Raw genomic sequence first — 22,199 nt, 5'->3', positions numbered from 1 at the left:
CATGCACTAAAACAATACACAGTCGGTATCTCGAACATTGATATCTCGAATACCATGGATATATCGAATTGGTTTGGAAGTCCCAAATCCCTTCTTTAAATATTTTACCCTGGATATCTCGAATCGTCAGGTTAAAGATTTTTCTCGGTTCCATTGAGTTCGAGATAACGAGGTTTGACTGTACTTGCACGGAATAATGCTTATAAGCTGTCTAACAATATTTGTCAGTTAAAATTATTATTAAATGCACAAAAAGACCAAAGATTAAAATATTTATAACAGAATGTCTTCATATTTTGTCCACATTTCCTTTATATTTTCATGATCAGTATAATTGCGTTGTTTTTCTAAGTACTTTCATTTTAAGAAATTAAACAAGAGGCCCAATGGCCTTAATGGTCACCCGAGTACAATACAACAATTTAGAGGATCCATAAACTGATAAATGAAGCTTTAAATGTTGCCCAAAAGTAAGAAAAATAGTATGATAAGCATCAACAGAATAATTGGTATAGCATCTATCTGTCCCCCATTTAACACTATTACCATGCAGACTATTAACAAAATGTCTATTTTTAATCCCAAATTACTACTTCTCACATTGGTCTCTGATAAAAATACCCTTGCATACTAAAACTTTTACTCTGTTTGCCTCGAATATGCCCAGAAGCATAGAATATTTTCAAAGAAATGCATGTTCACTATATAATTAAATAAATAAAGCCCCCCCCCCCCTTACACCAGAACATCTTACCCAGGAGCCATGAACTCACAATTCTGGAAGAAGAACTTTGCTTTATTACCAGTAGTAGAAAAAATATTTTGAAAGAAATTATGCATTTTCACTATAAAATCAATAGAGCCCCCCCCCCCCCTTCACCAGAACCCTGACCCAGAGGCCATGATTTTCACAATTTTGGAAGAGGCATTCTTCCTTATCATAACCATGCACTTTCTTTATTTGAATAATACCCAGGAGCAGAGAAGAAGATTTTGAAAGAATTTATGCATTTTCCCTATATAATCAATAGAGCCCCGCCCTAACAGCAGAACCCTTCACCCAGGGGCCACGAAATTCACAATTTCTGAGGAGGCAGCCATGCTCATCATAACTATGTACTTAGTTTATTTAATATCCAGGAGAGAGAAGATTTTCAAAGAAATAATGCATTTTCACTATATATATCAATTGAGCCCCACCCTGACACCAACACCCCGACCCAGGGGCCATGAAATTCACAATTTTGGAAGAGGCAACCATGCTCATCATAACTATGCACTAAGTTAGTTTATTTAATACCCAGGAACAGAGAAGAAGATTTTCAAAGAATTAATGCAAATAATCAATAGAGCCCCACTCTAACACCTGAACCCCTGACCCTGGGGCCATGAAATTCACAATTTCTGAAAAGGCAGCCATGCTAATCATATCTATGTTCTTAGTTAGTTTATTTAATACCCAAAAGCAGAAAAGAAGATTTTCAAAGAATTAATGTATTTTCACTATATAATCAATAGAGCCCCACCCTAACACCAGAACTCCTGACCCTGGGGCCATGAAATTCACAATTTTGGAAGAGGCACTCTTGCTCATCATAACTATATACTTGGTTAGTTTATTTAATACCCAGGAGCAGAGAAGATTTTCAAAGAATTAATGCATTTTCACTATACAATCAATAGAGCACCGCCCTAACACCAGAACACCTGACCCTGGGGCCATGAAATTCACAATTTTGGAAGAGGCACTCTTGTCCTTCATACCTATGTACTTAATTTGTTTATTTGATACCCAGGAGCAGAGAAGATTTTCAAAGAAATAATGCACTTTCACTATATGATCTATATAGCCCCACCCTAGCACCAGAACCCCTGACCCTGGGGCCACGAATTTCACAATTTTGGTAGAGGGTTCAATGCTTATTACAATCATGCCAACAGTTTGACTGCTTGATGTCCAGGAGTAAAGAAGAAGTTTTTTAAAGATTGCATTAATTTTCGTGGTTTTAGCCCCACCCCTCAGGCCCCAGGGGGGCAGGGACCATGAAATTCACAATTTTTGTTCCCCTTCACCCATAGATGCTATATACCAAATTTGGTTGAAATTGGTTAAGCGGTTCTGGAGGAGAAGTTAAAAATATTCAAAAGTTAACGGACGACGCACGACGCACGCCGACGGACGAAAACGGATAGCAATAGGTCACCTGAGTGACTCAGGTGACCTAAAAATGTCATACCAAAATACAAAAGAAAACATCACAGAGCATTAATTATAATTTACTACTACATGTATATTGATCGTCGGTTTCGGATTTAAGTTGAGTAGAGAAGAACTGCAAGATCTGCCACCACGAATCTTCTTGTGCGTAGCTATGACTTTTTGTTTCCCCGCCCCACCATAAGTACTCATCTGGAGGAAAAAAAGATGATCATAGATTAAAAAGTCCATGTCGACGAATGCCATCTATAAGTAAGGCAAAGTATCACATCAAACAAATGTTCTGATAGTGTGCATCCCTAGATACCAGTACAACATCTATACAGGTTTATTCCATGTCAGATCTATAGTCATTGCAAATGAACCTTCTCCAAAAATTTAACTGTTTAAACACCCTGTAAATGTAGGTCAGATCCAACTTCCAAAGCAATAATGTAGTGTGCATCCCTAGTAACAAGCATCATCAATGCATGTTTAGTCACCATACGACATATACTTAATTAGGAATGGACCAGCTCAAAAACTTTAACCTGTTCATTCACCTGGAAAATAAAGGTTAGATCCAGGGTCCAACGCAGTCTGAAGTGTGCATCAATAATTAGTGTGCATGTTTGGTCTAGGTAGGGCTTACAGTTATTTGATAAAGAAACTGCTCCAAAATCATTAATATGTTTACTCATCCATAAAATTAGGTCTGATTCAGCATCCGAACCAAGTTTGTTAATGCGCATCCCTTGATGCATCATGGAAGTTTTGGTCCAAGTAGGACCCGTTCATCATACGTAATAAGTAAGTTAGATCCAGAATCTCAAGCAAGTTTGGAAGAGTTCATCAATAGGTGCATCAACCATGCTACTTTGGTCCAGGTAGGGCTAACATTTCTTTGAGAAAGATGATGCTCAAAAAAATAAACCTGTTCACTCATCTGGAAAATGTATGTTAAATCAAGCATGCGAAGCCAGTCTGATACATTTCATCCCTAGATGCATCATCAATGTGGGTTTGGTCGCCATAGGGTTTATCGTTACTTGAGGATAGATAAACCTGTTCCATATACTCTAACCTGGTTACTCATCAAGAACATATATGGTCGGATCAGGTATCCGGTCTGTCTGGAAGAGAACATCCATGGATGCATCATCCATGCAAGTTTAGTCTAGACGGGGTTACAGTTACTTGGGAATGAACATGATCCATTGGCCTTAACCTGTTCACTCATCTGGAATATATACGTCTGATCCAGCATTCAAAGCCAGTCTGATGCATCACCCATGTACGTAAATTTAGTCACCATGGGTCTTATAATTACTAAGAATGAAATCTGCTTCTTAAACACTAACTTGCTAAAAAAGTTCATTTGGTCTCTCATACGGGAAATGAAGGTCAGATCCTGCATCTGAAGCGAGTCAGACAGTGCGCATGTACATCACATGATGCATGATCAATGCACGTTTGGTCCAGGTAAGGCTTAATATCACTTGGGAATGAGACCTGCTCTTAAGAGGGCTGGGTGGTCGTGGCCATTTTTAGACTATATTGATCTCCTTTAGAAGAAGAGCTCCATATAAAGATATACAAAAATGATCAAATTTTAAAACTAAAATGTATGAATTTTTTCTTTGCCAAATGACAGTTGACAGCTTAAGATATCATATCTAAAAAAAAACCTATAGTCCCCTCCGGTTTCACCGGTAGGGGACTAACAAGCATTCTGAGAGTATTGCATTAGCAATACTAGTCCCCTACCGGCAAGTGTAATCTGGTTCCCGTTAATAATTGAAAATGCCATAATTCCGTCAAAAATTAATGAAGCGGGACGAAATGCAAACTTGATCTATAACTAATCAAGGTTAGGCCACATACTAAAAATCAGCTCAATATCTACAAGCGTTTAGAAGAAAATTGCGGAAAACCCGTAAAAATTGAAAAGGCCGTAATTCCGTCAAAAATCAATGAAGCGGAACGAAATGCAAACTTGATCTGTAACTCATCAAGATACACTCACATACCAAAAATCAGCTCAATATCTGCAAGCGTTTAGGAAAAAAGTGCGGAAAACCAAGTGAGACAGACTGACAGACAGACAGAGGGACAGACAGACGGAGGGACAGACAGACGGACAGACTCAGAGGAAACCTATAGTCCCCTCCGGTTTCACCGGTAGGTGACTAATAAGTTATATCTGATGGTTAATTTGTTGACCCCCCAGCCTCCTTAATACTCTAACCGGGACGCCAACACCAGGTTGTCGCATAAGCTCATCTCGACTTCATCGAGGTAAGGTGAAAAGTCAATGAATTTCAGAAACAGCACACTGAATTATTTACACAGTCACACAAAGCATATACGAGATCCCTTGATCCAAAATAATGTCACTACAGTAACTGCGCATGCTTGTAAAATCTTTAATAATTGAATGTTATCAACACCATTTTACATACTAATACCCATTTCTATTTTGACTTTTGCTTAAAATGAGTTTTCACTTATGAATCAGTTATGCTTTAAAATCTTTAATAATCGAATGTTATCAACACCATTTTACATACTAATACCCCTTTCTATTTTGACTTTTGCTTAAAATGAGTTTTCACTTATGAATCAGTTATGCTTTAAAATCTTTAATAATTGAATGTTATCAACACCATTTTACATACTAACACCCCTTTCTATTTTGACTTTTGTTTAAAATGAGTTTTCACTTATGAATCAGTTATGCTTTAAAATCTTTAATAATCGAATGTTATCAACACCATTTTACATACTAACACCCCTTTCTATTTTGACTTTTGCTTAAAATGAGTTTTCACTTATGAATCAGTTATGCTTTAAAATCTTTAATAATCGAATGTTATCAACACCATTTTACATACTAACACCCCTTTCTATTTTGACTTTTGCTTAAAATGAGTTTTCACTTATGAATCAGTTATGCTTTAAAATCTTTAATAATTGAATGTTATCAACACCATTTTACATACTAACACCCCTTTCTATTTTGACTTTTGCTTAAAATGAGTTTTCACTTATGAATCAGTTATGCTTTAAAATCTTTAATAATCGAATGTTATCAACACCATTTTACATACTAACACCCCTTTCTATTTTGACTTTTGCTTAAAATGAGTTTTCACTTATGAATCAGTTATGCCTTAAAATCTTTAATAATCGAATGTTATCAACACCATTTTACATACTAACACCCCTTTCTATTTTGACTTTTGCTTAAAATGAGTTTTCACTTATGAATCAGTTATGCTTTAAAATCTTTAATAATCGAATGTTATCAACACCATTTTACATACTAACACCCCTTTCTATTTTGACTTTTGCTTAAAATGAGTTTTCACTTATGAATCAGTTATGCTTTAAAATCTTTAATAATCGAATGTTATCAACACCATTTTACATACTAATACCCCTTTCTATTTCGACTTTTGCTTAAAATGAGTTTTCACTTATGAATCAGTTATGAATAGTACTTTTAAAAATATGAAGATAAATACAAAGTTAGCTTTTGTCTTTCGCCCCACGGCAAAAATGTTACCAACGTCAATATGGCGTTACTTTTCAGCAGTTAATTTCTTTTCGCATGCCTCTATTACCGGTAGATAATCTTAAGTACCATTTTGCTAAAAAGTGTCTTGCTATGAGTTGAAGCATTATTTTTTTCAACTTTGTCCAAATTTTATTTCTGTATCTATTCCTTTAACGGAGATCTTAGGTAAATTCAGATTCAAGAGTATGTGCATTAAGGGTTGACTAATCGTCCACTCAACTTCTTCTTCCTCTGTTGAAATATTGAAAAGGTTGATAACCCGACTTAACGCCAGACTTGACGTCCAAAACATTGACAACATATATAAGAAGGGAAATAATTAACCTTATTAAGATATGAAAGTTGCATAAAATACCAATGTAAATGGAAGTCAAAAGATAGACATATACATGAACTTGAAAGAAGAAATTGCTTGGACGATGAGCTTTTCACTCCACTTCCTCTTGAATCCGCCTCTACACTATATCTAAATGAATGATAATAAGTTAAAATATTTTTAAATAGCTCAAAACTAGACGCTCGAGCAAAGTTGGGAGTGTCGTAAAATAAAGATGCAACGTCAGGAATTGCTACTCAACGTTGTAACGTCAGAGTTTTTGATTCTCGATGTCTAAGATATGTATTTAGAGAATAATTAATCTTGTAAAAGAAATGGTAATTTGTGGAGAAAGAACCTTGGGTAAATATACCTTTTTTCAGAAAAGCAGTTCATCGAGACGAATTGTTTCTAATTTTTCCTTCATTGTGTTTTCTATTCCATGTGAGGTCACGCTATGAAAACCCTACATTTGCATAGATGTAAAAAAAAAAAAAAAAAAAAAAAAAAAAAAAAAAAAAAAACATAACTTTATTTGTATAATATAATTTTTTCATGATGATCATTTTAAAAAAAAAAATCAACAGAAAATGCAGTGTAAGGAAAGAGAGGCTCAGGCGTATTAATCAATATTGATCCAAAATAACATGCTAAGTTTGAAGGGTACAAAAATATGTAAATAAATTAATAGGAAATACACACTGACGTACAACCTTGAGCCGTGCATTGTAAGAACGTCAGACGTCATTTTAACAAGCAACACATTTTGATTTTTTTGTAATTAATTTTCTTATTCACTTCAAGATTGGTTGAAAGCTACATGTACGGAAAGTAATTTTTAAGTACTTTCCACTGATATGAATTTTAAAAAAAAATTTCCTCTTGGATTCGAAATAAATTAATAAGCTATTAACTAAAATATATATATTTGACATGACGCCATTTACATATCGGGACACGTCTGCAGGACACGGAAGATGGTTAATTAGAAACTTAAAATTTGGAAAATTTTCATTATCTTTCGGCTACAAGTAGTTGTTTAAAAGTACTCAGTGTATGACAAATCAAATCTTTTAATTTGCTGATAAAATTTTCAATTTTTTTTCTATTGAAATTGCCGTAAACTAAAATTTCTTTACTTTGGACACCTTATAAGACCTTTATTTCAATGGATATCCGTATTCATTCTCTAAACAGAGGTTGACAACAAAAATGTTACGTCTAAATGTGATGTAATAGAACGATCCTGTGAAATTTCGAAGAGCTGTGGGAAGATTTTTCAATATTTTTTTTTCAAGAAAAATCTTTGTAGAAGGTATTTTTCTGCTACAACGGGACAAGGCAGAAATCAATGATATTCCCGAATATAATGGCTGGTCAATGTATGAATAGCTTTGGAATAATATTTATTTCTGTTACAACATTATTGGTGAGTAAAAACCATTTATTTTCATATATAACACTACATGTTTATCAGAACTCTACTAGAAGTGTAAGCTGAAAGCGAATTAAAAGTATCATTTTTTGTTAGTAGCAATTCTTGACACTGCGTAAAAACCATTTACAAGATTTCTGGATGACCTGAAAATGAATGCCGAAAGGTAAAGTCAAAACCACCTCGGGAACATTCTTGCACTTTGGTGATAGAAGAGAAGTGTTTATTTTAATATTTTAAAAAGTTTTGCATATATCTGAATGAAATTATAGGAAAGGATTAAAAAAGATATAGGTATAAATACATAAAATCTTGTTGATAACTTGCCATTTTTAAAAGATTTTATAGCAGTTTTGACACTACTTTTGTAACCATAGAATTTATGTTGCAATTCATTTGTTAAGATACTCGGTTAAAAAACTTATCTGTAGATAACAGAAAATGATTCATACACATGCATGAATCTACAAGCATATGTTCATGTATGTATTGGAGAATCCAAATTATTTTTAAAAATTCATAAAAAGATGTCGAACATAAAAGTCAATCCAAAACTGATTTTAAATGTACCATAATGAAATTATTATGACATTATTGGGCAGAGAAAATTAGATAATGTATTTTTTTAAGAAAGGCATTTTTCAAAATAGGAACAATATCCACCAATTCTTTCGATTCTAGTTCCTTCATTTCGTGAGAGAAGACAACTTCACAACAGACTATAGATAATGAAGAATTAATTTTAAAAAATGAATTTTTAAAATGCGTCCTTTTTAATTAGATTTTATCCTTCATCCAATTATGTAGATCCTAAACAAAAGTATCCCGTTATATCCTGTAAACTCCAAAATTTGCTAATTTATTCAAAGATTTATGACATAAATCATTTTTATGTTCAATTTAAGCAAACAATTGTTTATCCGCACTGAAATCTTGTAATAACTTATAAAAGAAACATTCATGCACTTGCATTCGAAAAAAAAACTACATCGTATCATACATTGACCATTTATATTTACAGCTAAGATAAATATAGTACTAGTTTAATCTTTTACATTATTAATAGTTAAAATCTTTGCTGATTCTTTGTGACGTCATCTTACCAAATATATTATGTCGGGAGGATCTACAGTGTGGTACATAAGGCGGTTCTATCAGGTGCCCCGCCCCAGGATACTTAATCATCTGGAATCGATGTTTGTGTTCTTTTGGTACAAGTTCAATAAATCTCTCAGTAAGTTTTGGATTTAGAATATGATCATCTTCTCCCACAATGCAAAGCACAGAGGCAGGACTGGTCCATACCTGTGGTGATAAATGATATATCTAGAATCTGATTAAATCTTCATTTATACAGGAAAACATAATACTAATTAGATATCATTGAGATGGTGACCATCTCAAAGGGTTCCATTTTTAGTAAAGAACATCAGTCCTATTGAAAAGACTTGTAAAGGTTGAAGTTTTACTCCCATATACACCCATGGGACCTCTTTGGATGAGGTATGAGCTAGATGGGAACAAAAGGAGAGTAAATACATTAATGACAAGGATTTCACTCAGAGATTTATTATGACCTATAAACTTGTACAAGGATACTGCTTTACTTTAACTCACAAGTACCTATGAGTAAAGTATGAATCAGACAGAGCCAAGAGTAGATGCAGATCTCTAGGCAAGGATTTTACACAATGGTACTATTTTACCTTGACCTTTGATACAAAAACATTGGTAAAAAGTCACTGCATACCTTCTACCAACAAGCACGCAATAGGTGAAGTACGGGCAAAAGTGAAAGAAAATATAAACATGCATGTTCATAACAAGGATTTCACACAGATATTTGCTTTGACCTTAACTTCTAACTTGAAATCTTGGTTCAACGTCACTGCAAACCCCAACCAAAAGGCACGCTATGGGTGAAATATGAGCCATATAGGAACAAGGGAAGAGAATGTATTCTTCAAAGATTTTACACAGAGATTTTTTACATTGAATTTTGATCAAGAAAATTGGTTCTCAAGGTCACTGCACACTCTACCCAAAAGCACTCTATGGGTGAAGTTAGAGCCAGAAAATACTAGTATTTGTACGGCAAGGCCCAAATCATGACTCCAGTCATTATCTTACCTTGATATAGAAATCGTCAGAAGGCTGATTACATCCTATTGTATCTATTCCATTGGGTGTTCTTTTAATTTCATTAAATAAAAATCTGAAAAAAGAACATTTTTATCTGCATTACTATAGTTCATATATGTATCAAATGTTAAGCGTGAACTTTTTAGAAAACTGTATGAGAAAACTAAATCCGCATACTCGATACATTGTATGTCGCCCTTGCTGTATTTCAGAGGCACGTCTGAGTAAAATGGAACAGCGTTTACAAGAACTACTGCTTTCACCTAAACGATGAAAAATATTTTTAATTTGTAACTTTATCAAATAACTTTACATTTCAAAGAAAATCTAATGAATAAGCAGAATTAATGATAGTTTTAGACATTTTTTTTCTCCATGCTGTAATATTTCAGTACCTTAGAGGAATGTCGAGTCATTTCTAGAGCGTATTCTCCACCTTTTGACAGTGATATGACCCCTACACCTGATGACATCACTACCGGTAATCTACTGAACCATTCAGCGCTCTCCTAAATTTACCAGGAAAATAATAAAAGATTTTGAATTACTCTCTTTGAAAAATAATATAATTATAATTTTTATATAATTTTTCTCAACAATTTAATTATTAGAAAATTGCTCCAGCATATATATTTCTTTAATGACAATAGTATTTTATGATTTCAAAAATTTTTAAACCTCATATTTGTTATTTTTGGTTGTCTGATTGATTATTGTCATTCAAGTAAATAATTGTTTTTTGTATTTTTAGTTACACTAAAAGCGGTTATTTAACGTAGTATTTCAAAGTATTACAATACGGTTTCTCTTGTTTTTGTTCAAACTAAGGTTTGGTCATTGGTCATTAATAATATTCCTACGCAATTGAGAGATTTTGAGAAAAATTGGTTGCCATCACTTTTACAACTAATGCCCCTTCAAAGCATTCTCAAAAATGTGTAATACTTTCAGCTGTATAGCTTACTATGAAATAATCTAATGTGACATCAGTCAGGAACTTAGGTAAATCATCGTAAGCGAAGAAGGCCAAGGAGAGAACACAGAATCCCCTAGAAGCCAGCAGAGCTCCTCTGTGTTCAAAAAGACTTCCTCCGCTACCGAACAGGTCAATTACACCGGGAAACGGTCCAGGCCCTGTAATGATTAATGAAATATCATTTCAGTTTTTCTTCTTTAAGCGAATTCTAAAAATTTTCAGATTATTATTCATAGGAAGAATTGGTATTATTGGATCAACGGGGCGCGGTACAGAAGGAAAAAAATACATATGTTTCAGTGTATGCATGTGTGTATTTATTTTTTTTAAAATCCTAATAAATCACATTAGATACCTGAAGGAGTGAAAAGCACACCCCTTATATTTCCTTCCCTCACTTTTTCTCTTCGAACAGTCTTGTGTTTGTACCATCTGTAAACTTTCGATATGGCTAAGGGTTTATTGGGCGGATCAAAGAGCTCATCCCAGCACAGGTTTCCTTCAAACACAGCAAGTGTCACAATTATGGGTGTTGTGACATTTCCCTTTTGGAATCTTATTTGTTGTCTCTGGGAAGGTTCGGGCTTCATACTCCAAAATAAGCCCATTGGCTCTACACCTACGAAAATATGCAATAATGCATGTTGTAATGGTTTATATTTAAAATTTAAATTGTAAAGCGGATCAAATTCAAAGATGTTTTTATTAAAGAGTCTTAATTAGCGCATTTTGACGTCGTAGTGTACTTTTTCGATGTGTATTTTATCAGGGACCTATATACTAGTATATAGGTCCCTGATTTTACGGATTAAAATTTATTTTTTAAAACAACTGCTTAATCAGAAACCTACAGGGAAGTATAAACAGATTCTTTTCTATTATCATTCAAATTTTAAATTATAGACAACATAGAAGCACCCCGTATTAAAGTGTTACGAACCTGTGTACGTTCCTTGTGCCGGAGCCTGCCTCTCCACCATCACGTGACCTCCCTCTGTTGAGGTAAAGCATCCATAGGAACAGAATCTCAGACTTTCCTCCTGAAATGAGGCTTTAATAGTAACGGGTTTATTTTGGGGTAGACCTTCCACTTGGATGTGAACTCTTTCATCAACTAGAGCTTCCTTTGGGTCCACGGTTATTTTTACCTGGGACATGTCACTTTAAAACATTGTCTGTGCCGGCTAGGCCTCCATACACAATGCCGTGAAGATTTCTAAAATATATTGCATGCGAGGTATATACTAGTATATGATTAAACATAAAACAAAAAGATCATAGTACATCTACAGATATCTACAGACATATTTTACCTGTACTTTGTCTTTATTTTATCATTCAAAAGTGTCCCACTTTCCTATTAAAGTTCATTCATGGATTGTCTAGTCTCTCCGTGCACTTGCGCACTTCCGGCATATCAACAGATATTCAGACTCACGAATCTGTGTATTAGGTCAGTGTCAGTGGTGTGTTATTGCATGTTAGTTTTTTTTTTTTAATAAAAGATTTATAATTCTGTTCAAATCTATGTAATTCACTACAATAATAATTTGGATCAAATTCTACGGTGGAATACAAAGGCAACATTTCATTAAATTTATACATTAATTTTTGTACGATTTTTTTCTCCTTCAAGGGAACATCTTCGACCGAGAGAATTTATTCGTTCGTGCACAGATGTACACAGATGTTATTATGTTCCCCAAACGGAGTTTGGGAACATATTGTTTTTACTCTGTTTCTTATTATTATTATTATTATTATTATTCTTTTTTCTTCTTATTTCTTCTCCGGTACTTTTCCGCGAGTGTTCTCGGAAACTGCTCAACCAATTGAGTTAAAACCTTTTTAGGGTTAATAGGCATGTTATGTAGATTTGCGGAACAAAGGTCATTTTGCGCGCACGTGCATGCACGTGCGTGCGCGTGCAATGGGTAAAATGACCAATATACTTGATATAGCTGTAATTTTTATATTTTTTGGTGAAATGCTTTGATACTCAGAATATAAGGATATATTAAAAGTGTGAACAAGATGACATGGTCAACATGCACATGCATGCGCGTGCGCGCACGCGCAAAGCGTAAAAAGACCAATTTACTTGATAATATCGTAACTTTTATACTTTTTGATGAAATGCTTTGATACTCAAAATATTTATATATATAGAAAGAGTAGACAAGATGACATGGTCATCATGCACATGCATGCATATGCATGCACGTGCGCGCGCGTGCAATGTGTTAAATGACTAATATAATTAATATAGCCGTAATTTTTATATTTTTTGATGAAAAGCTTTGATATTAAGAATATATATATATATTAAAAGTGTAGACAAGATGATTTGGCCATGATGCACATGCATGCACATGCGCGCGCGTGCAATGTGTTAAATGACCAATATACTTAATATAGCCGTAACTTTTATATTTTTTGATGAAAAGCTTTGATACTATGAATTAACAGACATATTATAAGTGTACACAAAATGGCATGGTCATTATGAACATGCATGCATGTGCGCGTGCGCGCAATGCTAAGATGACCAATATGCTTGATTTAGCCGGAACTTATATATTTTTTGATGAAATGTTTTGATACTGAGAATATAAAGATGCATATATAGTATAGACGGGATGACTTGGTCATCCTGCACATGCATGCACGTGCGCTCGCGTGAAATGCAAAAAATGACCAATATACTTCATTGCCTTATTTAATGAAGCTTACAGGAAAAAAGTCACCAAAAGGGAGTTGGGGAGCGTTTGGGGAACATCTGTAACGGTCCCCGTTACAATTATAACTAGTTACTTGTGCAATAAAATTCAGCAGGTTTGCCCCCCCCCCCCTCCAAATTTGAGTCTCCTTAACTAAGGTAGATTTTTATATTTAAAAGTGGCTAAATTTTGTTGATGTCCCTACTATTAGCTACACCCCTGCAAACATTAGTTAAGAAGTTGGCAAAAAATGTTTGACTTTCCAAGTAAGAGATTTCACAAACCTAGCCCTTTTATCCACAAATATCCAGCAACAAAATTTTTCATTAATTATTTCACATATTATGTACAATGTATTAAGTAAATTGCTTTAAGTATGTAAATTTTCTTTTTAAAGGCCGATCCCCTTTCATTTGTTTTTTTTTGTTTGCTTTTTTCGGTTTGGTTTGTTTTGTTTTTTGTTTGTTTTTTGTTTTTTTTTTTAATTTTTTTTATTTTCGAAAATTAAGAGAGAAGACCCCATCCCCCCCCCCCCCACACACACACACACACACACCCCCACCCCCCAAAAAAATACACATACAAATACAAATAATAGGTTTATCAACTTTGGACTGGTCAGTTCGCTTTCTTTCTTGCTTGTCAGGGTATATCGGGTGGTTTTTGGTCTTTATTTCTCTCACCCCTCCCCTCTTTTCCCCTTCCAACACCAAAACTTTGAAAAATAATGTTACCTCCCCGATAGGGATTTGGAATATTAATGTGACTGTAATTGTGGCTTTACTATTCTGGAGAAGATTTTTTGATAAAAATGTTTCCCTCTTTTCTTTAAATTCGATCCCCAATTCAGTTAAGTCAGATCCTACGTAACGCAAGTGTCCGTATAATTTGAACAAACTCGCAGACACGTAGTATCGGGGGGAAGGGGCCTGGCCCGCCACATTGTTTTAAACATATTTTTTTACTGCTGATTAAATATGAAATGTTCATTAAAAGACTAGTTGCCCCCCCCCTCCCCCATTTTAGTCGTAGCATAGTCAAATTCTCCTCTGGTATTTTTTTGATGGAAAAAGTATATAGAACCGAAACACTCACCCATCCTCCCACCAGCAACACCACGAAATAGGATTCTCAGTATTTCGCAAAATGATTTTTTTTTTGGCTTGTCAAAGATTTTTCATGTGAGTTTTCAATTATTTTTCTGCCCTCCCCCTAGAAAAATGCTATGTGCCTGACTTTGGATGTGAGATTGTTTGCACATCACTATGATCAAGGGTCATCCTGATACTCCTATGTGAAATTTTGAATACTGTAGCCCTAGGGGCAATAAATTGAATTATTTTGAATCTGCATTGAATACAATATGATTGATAGCATATTTTTAAAATATGTTTCATAACTAAATTGCTCTTTGAGAAAAGGAATTCAAAAGAGTTTTTTCCCCCAATATGTAACCTGTGAATCGGTGATCCTTTAACTGTGACCAAACTTTAACCTTGTGCAATTGAATTAGCTCTATCTTGGGATTTTTGCTTAATTGTTTTCGAAAAGATTTTTCCTACATATTTTGATGAAAAACTGTGATTTCATATAATTGCCCACATTACCCTATGGGATCTCTTACTGTGTCCCCATCCTACCCCTCAGGGTCATGATTCATAATGTGATCAAAATTGAATCTGAGGTTGATTGGAAATTAATATTACTAATTATTGGTAAGTTCTTGATTTTTCTTTCCCTACATACATGTTTATCCATGTAACACTTTGATCTTTTATTGGGGCGCCGCCTCACCACAATTCGAACAAATTTGAATCTGGGCTACCCGATGAAGCTATCATACTACCATTTATATGACTAATCATGACTCCTATATATGACTGGAATATATTTAAAAATGTAAAACCTTGTTCCCTTTTGTGACCTCATCCTTCATTTCAATGATCAAATTTAAATCTGCATTTTATATATACAGAAGCATTCACATTTCTTGTATACAGAGGTCTTTTGAAAAATTTAATTAACACATGTACACTATTTCTAAATTTATCATATTTTCTTGAAAGAGAGCGTGGTCCTATATGTGAATAGTCCCCTTTGCCCGAGGATGCTTTTTGACAAGTTTTGTTGAAATTGATTCTAGAAAAGACATTGAAAATGTGAATAGTTCACAGAAAACACAACACAAATGACAACAGACGGATGAATGCCATACTGCACTTTTATGAGAAAAGTTCGCTCGAACCTATGGCCCACGTTTTTGTTTTTTGTTGTTTTTTTTTTCCAGTACATGTATGTCATGTCACATCCAAAGCAACCTTAGAACAAAGAATAAGCTTCTACAAACTTTCTCCATTTAAAAGCAGCTGTATTATATATGGACTTCCAACTCTGAACGTGTAATCTTGTTTAAATGATATTAATTGGTTTCAAAATTTGAGCACATCAGTAAACTCATATCATGCACACTTTGTGCAAAGTGTTTCTACACTTTTCATTTATAAATAATAGAAAATTTCACATATCACAATCCTTTACACTGCTTTAGAATGAAACCTCTTGATTTATATCAAATCAATATGAAATGAATAAAAGGTATGCAACGGTTTAAATCAGAAAATACTGAATAGTTCTATTGTTGATGACATGAGCATGCACTTGTAACCAATTCCCCCGCAATTGTGTGTGTTTAGAGGTAGACAATAAACACCACCCCAACCAAACCCTCAACAACCAAAAAAAAACCAATTGTGTGGTAGGCAATACCCCCCCCCCCCTTTACGCACACAATTGTGTGTGGTAGACATAATAGTGATGGGCAATTGAAACTTTTTTTAAAATTCAATCTTGATGTACTAGTATTTTGTACATTGAATTCATCTTTTAAACTAGAAGTCTCTGATGAGACTGTAGTTCTAATGGTTTTTACTTAAAGGCAGAGATTTTTTACCGGGTGGTAAATTCCAGGTGAGGGAGGGGCTTATTTTGTACAGGTGTGAATGCCTTGAGGGCTAGCAGACTACCTGTGGTCGTCTTTCTCCTAATCCCTATACACAGGAAGTGATTTAATACACAGTGGAGTACCTAAGAAGTCAAACTTTACCTATGTTGGGATTTTGAGATGATTTTAAGTTAGAAATAAAAAGTTGTAAATAAAGTTTAACCTAAATAATTTTTATTAATTGTACTTGAATGTGTGTCAAAGCATCCCCACCCATTAAAAAAAATTTAATTATCAAAATATTTGTTGAGCTTTGAAAAAAAAGTTATACCAAATTTTGATATATATTATCACAAAGAATATCATATTAATTATTTTAAATACTAAAGGTGTGTATATATATTTTATCAAGCTAAATATTCTATAGTAATACAGCTTCTCTATTGTTTATACCATGTGTGGTAAATATCAAAGGATCAAATGTTAATTTGAAGGTCACCACGAGTGCCAAAAAATGTGTACAGCGTATACACAGGGACTAGTAAGTAAATGTCAATCAAGTTCTAGCACCCAATGATGTACCTTAATGCACTTGATTGACAGGGGTACACAGACCAGGTATTTTGGAAGGCGGTGCTTAAAATCTCTGCCTTTAAAGTCATATATGGCGTATTTTTTATAAGTTCAGACTAATTAAAATTAAAAAGATCTTTCTATTTGTTTTATTATTTTATATAAAGATGGGACTTTCCTGTAAATTACACAATTTAAATCAATTGCGTTTCAAAGATATTAGAAATTTAAAACAATAACCGATTTATTTACCGACTCCGCATTTAAATAATAGACACGATTTAACGTCAATCTAACTATGGAAACATGAAGTTATTTAAGAAAATTTTAATTTGAACGTAAATAACATATATCATGTTTATCTACACTTAATTTCGTATTTTTATTTTTTTTTTTAGCTCAGATAAGCCATGTGTATATAGCTTTAATAAACAAGGGTAGAGAAAGGTAAAACTAGAACTCGAAACTATGGCAACAGCAATAAATAAAATTATAGTGATCCTTAGTTTAGTCTCTTTCTGAGTCAATTCTAATTGCCATTGGACAAAAACTCTAGGCTATCAGGAGTAGCATTTTGAACGAATTTAAGTTTCTATTTTAAGTAACCATGACAATTATAACGTTCCTTGAAATCACAAAATGATATTCAAAATATTATGTATATGTATCTTAGTGTAGTCTACGTGTGCATATAATTGTGTGTTTTAAAATTATAATAACCTGCAAGCTTTGATATAATCAGTAATGATTAAACATTTGAAAAATATATTTAAATTGATGACGTACTGAACTTTTATAGGAATTGGCGGAATGGAAAAACCTGAACTGAGGCCCAACGTTGGACCAAAGTTACAAAATATTGAGTTGGCATTGATATGCATGTTGGAATAACGTTGTACCAACGTTGACATACAAACAAACAGTGTTGTACCAACAAAGGCCCAACATGTTGGGCCAACGGCGCGCCGATGAGAAAAAGGAAATTGGGCCAATGTAAATTGCCAACATTGACCCAACATAACCAACATTGTTGGGCCAATGTCCTCTTGCTTTTTGGGTGTACCAAGTTATATTGAAATCGGACTAAAACTGTAGGAGTAGTAGCATTTTGAAAGGATTTCACAGAAAATCATTTTAGTATCCATGGCAACATCATTGAAATCAAAAACCGATAGAATTGTGTATCTCAGTGTAGTCTACTTTTATAGTCTACTTATGTACCAAGTTATATTGAAACTGGACTAAAACTGTAGGGGGAGAAGCATTTTGAACAAGAGGCCCATGGGCCACAACGCTCACCTGGGTAAATATGGTCCTTCTTGTCCTTCAGCAGATTCTTCTTCCCATCGCATACATTCATTTGTAAAACTTTGATTACCGATTGTAGCCTTACCCTACTCGTGGGGGTCATGATTTGAATAAACTTGAATCTACACTACCTGAGGATGCTTCCATATAGATATAACTAATTAAGGTTTTCCTGTTCTTAAAAAGATTTTTAAGTATTTTTCATATGTATTCCTATTGCCCATTGTGGACCCACCCAATACCCTACCCCTTAGGGTCACGATTTGAACAAACTTGAATTTCTACTACATGAAGATGCTTCCATATGATTATTAACCATGACTTAACTGTTCCTGTGAAAGAAGATTTTGCGTAAGTGTTTCTATGTAAAACTTTGATTGCTCATTGTGGACTAACCCTACCTCGAGGGGTCATGATTTGAACAACTTGAATCGACACTACCTGAGGATGTTTCTATTTAAATATAACTGGTCATGGCTTTGCTGTTCTTGAGAAAATTTTCTCAGATTTTTCCTGTATATACCCGTGTGAAACTTTGTTTGCCCAGAGTGGCCCCACCCTATCCTAAGGGGGGGGGGGGGGCATGACTTGGACAATTTGTTCAAGTTAACTTCAATCTACACTACTTGAGAATGCTTCTATAAAAATATATGACTAATTCAGACTTTGCTGTTCCTTATTTGGAAAAAGATTCTTCCTTTGTTTTCCTATACAATACTTTGATTACCAGTCTTAGCCCCATTCTGCCCCAGGAGTCATGATTTGAACAAACTTGAATCTACACTATGTCAAGAATCTTTCACATGTTTCATATTTTCTTGACCAGTGGTTCTTAAGATTTCTATATGACCCCACCCAATTTGTACCATTTCTTAAGTATCTCCTCTTGGAAGATGGTGTGGCCCTTCATTTGAACAAAATTAAATCTCCTTTACCCAAGGATACTCTGTGCCAAATCTGGTTGAAATTATCCCAGTGGTTCCATCTTGAGAAGAAGATGAAATTGTAAAAAGTTTATGCCGATGACGACAATGGACAAATTTTTTTTATTAGATCTTTTAGCCTCAGGTGAACTAAATATTGTTTACAGACAAACAGGCAGATGGGCACCTTACTATGGCACAAACTCCTGGTCTCTGACCAGTTGAGCTATTATTAGTAAGGATTTAGTTACATTCAAAATAGAATGAATAAAGACATCATAGAGGAATAATTTGCTTTTAACTAAACTACATGATTGTAACATTTTTATTACGGCAGTAATCGACCATGAAAATTATACTCAATCATTCATAATCCTGGGTAATTTTGATTAGGTTATCGATTCAATAGATTAGCCTAATCAGGACATCACTTGACAATACACATGCATTTTCTTTACAACTTGAGATTACAAAAGCAGAACCCATTGCATCCGCGTTTCACAATTTTTTTCTCCGATTTCTTGACATCAGATAATTAGCAGTCTACTTATTCAAACTTCCTTGTAAATTCAGTTTTCTTTCGAGTTGAAATTCTCTGTTAAAAATAAATATTCTTTGCATAAACCTTTATTTGCCATTATAATTAAAACTCAAATTTATGTTGAAAAATTTTAATACCTGTAAAAATTTTGAGACTGCATTAAATATTGGTAAAAATAGTTCTCAATCTTCTCAATCTTTTTTCTTAAAATGTTCCGCAAAATACAACAATAATTTTACGTTTAAATACTCAAAGTTCAAAATCCACCTCTCAAACGCAAAACCAGGTGAAGAGTGGACTCTTTCTGAATATTGTAGTCGGACAGTGTGCGACCATCTTCCAGCTGTTTTCCAGCGAAGATCAATCTCTGCTGGTCTGGGGGGATTCCTTCTTTATCCTGAATTTTGGCCTTGACATTTTCAATAGTGTCTGATGGTTCTACCTCCAATGTGATGGTTTTTCCTGTGAGGGTCTTGACAAAGATTTGCATACCTCCTCTAAGACGTAGTACCAAGTGAAGAGTCGACTCTTTCTGAATATTGTAGTCGGACAGTGTGCGGCCATCTTCCAGCTGTTTTCCAGCGAAGATCAATCTCTGCTGGTCTGGGGGGATTCCTTCTTTGTCCTGAATTTTGGCCTTGACATTTTCAATAGTGTCTGATGGTTCTACCTCCAATGTGATGGTTTTTCCTGTGAGGGTCTTGACAAAGATTTGCATACCTCCTCTAAGACGTAGTACCAAGTGAAGAGTCGACTCTTTCTGAATATTGTAGTCGGACAGTGTGCGGCCATCTTCCAGCTGTTTTCCGGCGAAGATCAATCTCTGCTGGTCTGGGGGGATTCCTTCTTTGTCCTGAATTTTGGCCTTGACATTTTCAATAGTGTCTGATGGTTCTACCTCCAATGTGATGGTTTTTCCTGTGAGGGTCTTGACAAAGATTTGCATACCTCCTCTAAGACGTAGTACCAAGTGTAGAGTCGACTCTTTCTGAATATTGTAGTCGGACAGTGTGCGACCATCTTCCAGCTGTTTTCCAGCAAAGATCAATCTCTGCTGGTCTGGGGGGATTCCTTCTTTGTCCTGAATTTTGGCCTTGACATTTTCAATAGTGTCTGATGGTTCTACCTCCAATGTGATGGTTTTTCCTGTGAGGGTCTTGACAAAGATTTGCATACCTCCTCTAAGACGCAGAACCAAGTGAAGAGTCGACTCTTTCTGAATATTGTAGTCGGACAGTGTGCGACCATCTTCCAGCTGTTTTCCAGCGAAGATCAATCTCTGCTGGTCTGGGGGGATTCCTTCTTTGTCCTGAATTTTGGCCTTGACATTTTCAATAGTGTCTGATGGTTCTACCTCCAATGTGATGGTTTTTCCTGTGAGGGTCTTGACAAAGATTTGCATACCTCCTCTAAGACGCAGAACCAAGTGAAGAGTCGACTCTTTCTGAATATTGTAGTCGGACAGTGTGCGGCCATCTTCCAGCTGTTTTCCAGCAAAGATCAATCTCTGCTGGTCTGGGGGGATTCCTTCTTTATCCTGAATTTTGGCCTTGACATTTTCAATAGTGTCTGATGGTTCTACCTCCAATGTGATGGTTTTTCCTGTGAGGGTCTTGACAAAGATTTGCATACCTCCTCTAAGACGTAGTACCAAGTGAAGAGTCGACTCTTTCTGAATATTGTAGTCGGACAGTGTGCGACCATCTTCCAGCTGTTTTCCAGCAAAGATCAATCTCTGCTGGTCTGGGGGGATTCCTTCTTTGTCCTGAATTTTGGCCTTGACATTTTCAATAGTGTCTGATGGTTCTACCTCCAATGTGATGGTTTTTCCTGTGAGGGTCTTGACAAAGATTTGCATACCTCCTCTAAGACGTAGTACCAAGTGAAGAGTCGACTCTTTCTGAATATTGTAGTCGGACAGTGTGCGACCATCTTCCAGCTGTTTTCCAGCAAAGATCAATCTCTGCTGGTCTGGGGGGATTCCTTCTTTGTCCTGAATTTTGGCCTTGACATTTTCAATAGTGTCTGATGGTTCAACCTCTAGAGTGATGGTTTTCCCAGTGAGGGTCTTGACAAAGATTTGCATACCTCCTCTAAGACGCAGAACCAAGTGAAGAGTCGACTCTTTCTGAATATTGTAGTCGGACAGTGTGCGACCATCTTCCAGCTGTTTTCCAGCGAAGATCAATCTCTGCTGGTCTGGGGGGATTCCTTCTTTGTCCTGAATTTTGGCCTTGACATTTTCAATTGTATCTGATGGCTCCACCTCAAGAGTAATGGTTTTCCCAGTTAAGGTTTTCACAAAGATCTGCATGTTTCTGAAAGTGTAATGAATGGCTATATTATAACACGTAATCAAGTGACAAAGTCATACATGTGATAAGTCAAAGACCACAAAACTGTACAGGAGCCATAAAAAAACTGGAATTTGGGTGAAAAAACTGTACACTGCTTGTCAAAAAACGGTACAAAAAAATGGTATAAAATATCGCTTAAATTCTTCTGAAATTCCATCGTAATCATTGTAATAAACATCGTATATTTTAT

The 22,199-nt window shown here is 35.0% G+C and overlaps 2 protein-coding genes across 2 annotated transcripts; both read right to left on the bottom strand.

Moving 5' to 3' along the window:
- Positions 1-2,236: 2,236 nt before the first annotated feature.
- LOC133201306 (acyl-coenzyme A amino acid N-acyltransferase 2-like) lies at positions 2,237-12,028 on the bottom strand. Its single transcript, XM_061337103.1, has 9 exons — positions 11,960-12,028; positions 11,587-11,862; positions 11,002-11,265; positions 10,635-10,804; positions 10,066-10,179; positions 9,848-9,933; positions 9,659-9,743; positions 8,632-8,833; positions 2,237-2,410 (listed from the first exon to the last, which is right to left on the bottom strand). Exons 2-9 carry the CDS (start codon positions 11,801-11,803, stop codon positions 2,271-2,273), a joined length of 1,278 nt encoding a protein of 425 aa, XP_061193087.1. The 5' UTR covers positions 11,804-11,862; positions 11,960-12,028; the 3' UTR covers positions 2,237-2,270.
- Positions 12,029-19,766: 7,738 nt separating this feature from the next.
- On the bottom strand, positions 19,767-21,987 carry LOC133201386 (polyubiquitin-C). Its single transcript, XM_061337207.1, has one exon. It carries the CDS (start codon positions 21,964-21,966, stop codon positions 19,909-19,911), a length of 2,058 nt encoding a protein of 685 aa, XP_061193191.1. The 5' UTR covers positions 21,967-21,987; the 3' UTR covers positions 19,767-19,908.
- Positions 21,988-22,199: the final 212 nt, after the last annotated feature.

Source organism: Saccostrea echinata, unplaced genomic scaffold (genome assembly GCF_033153115.1).
Source record: "Saccostrea echinata isolate AGI-Se365-2 ecotype Australia unplaced genomic scaffold, CSIRO_AGI_Sech_v1 ptg000043l, whole genome shotgun sequence".
Classification (NCBI taxonomy): domain Eukaryota; kingdom Metazoa; phylum Mollusca; class Bivalvia; order Ostreida; family Ostreidae; genus Saccostrea; species Saccostrea echinata.
This window is presented reverse-complemented; position numbering and strand designations above follow the sequence as displayed.

Coding starts and splice junctions, on each gene's coding strand:
- LOC133201386 (XM_061337207.1), bottom strand. CDS start 21,966: ATGCAGATCTTTGTGAAAACCTTAACTGGGAAAACCATTACTCTTGAG.
- LOC133201306 (XM_061337103.1), bottom strand. CDS start 11,803: ATGTCCCAGGTAAAAATAACCGTGGACCCAAAGGAAGCTCTAGTTGAT. Junction 9,934..10,065: donor TGACTCGACATTCCTCTAAG/GTACTGAAATAT, acceptor TTCATCGTTTAG/GTGAAAGCAGTAGTTCTTGT. Junction 8,834..9,658: donor CTGACGATTTCTATATCAAG/GTAAGATAATGA, acceptor TTATCACCACAG/GTATGGACCAGTCCTGCCTC.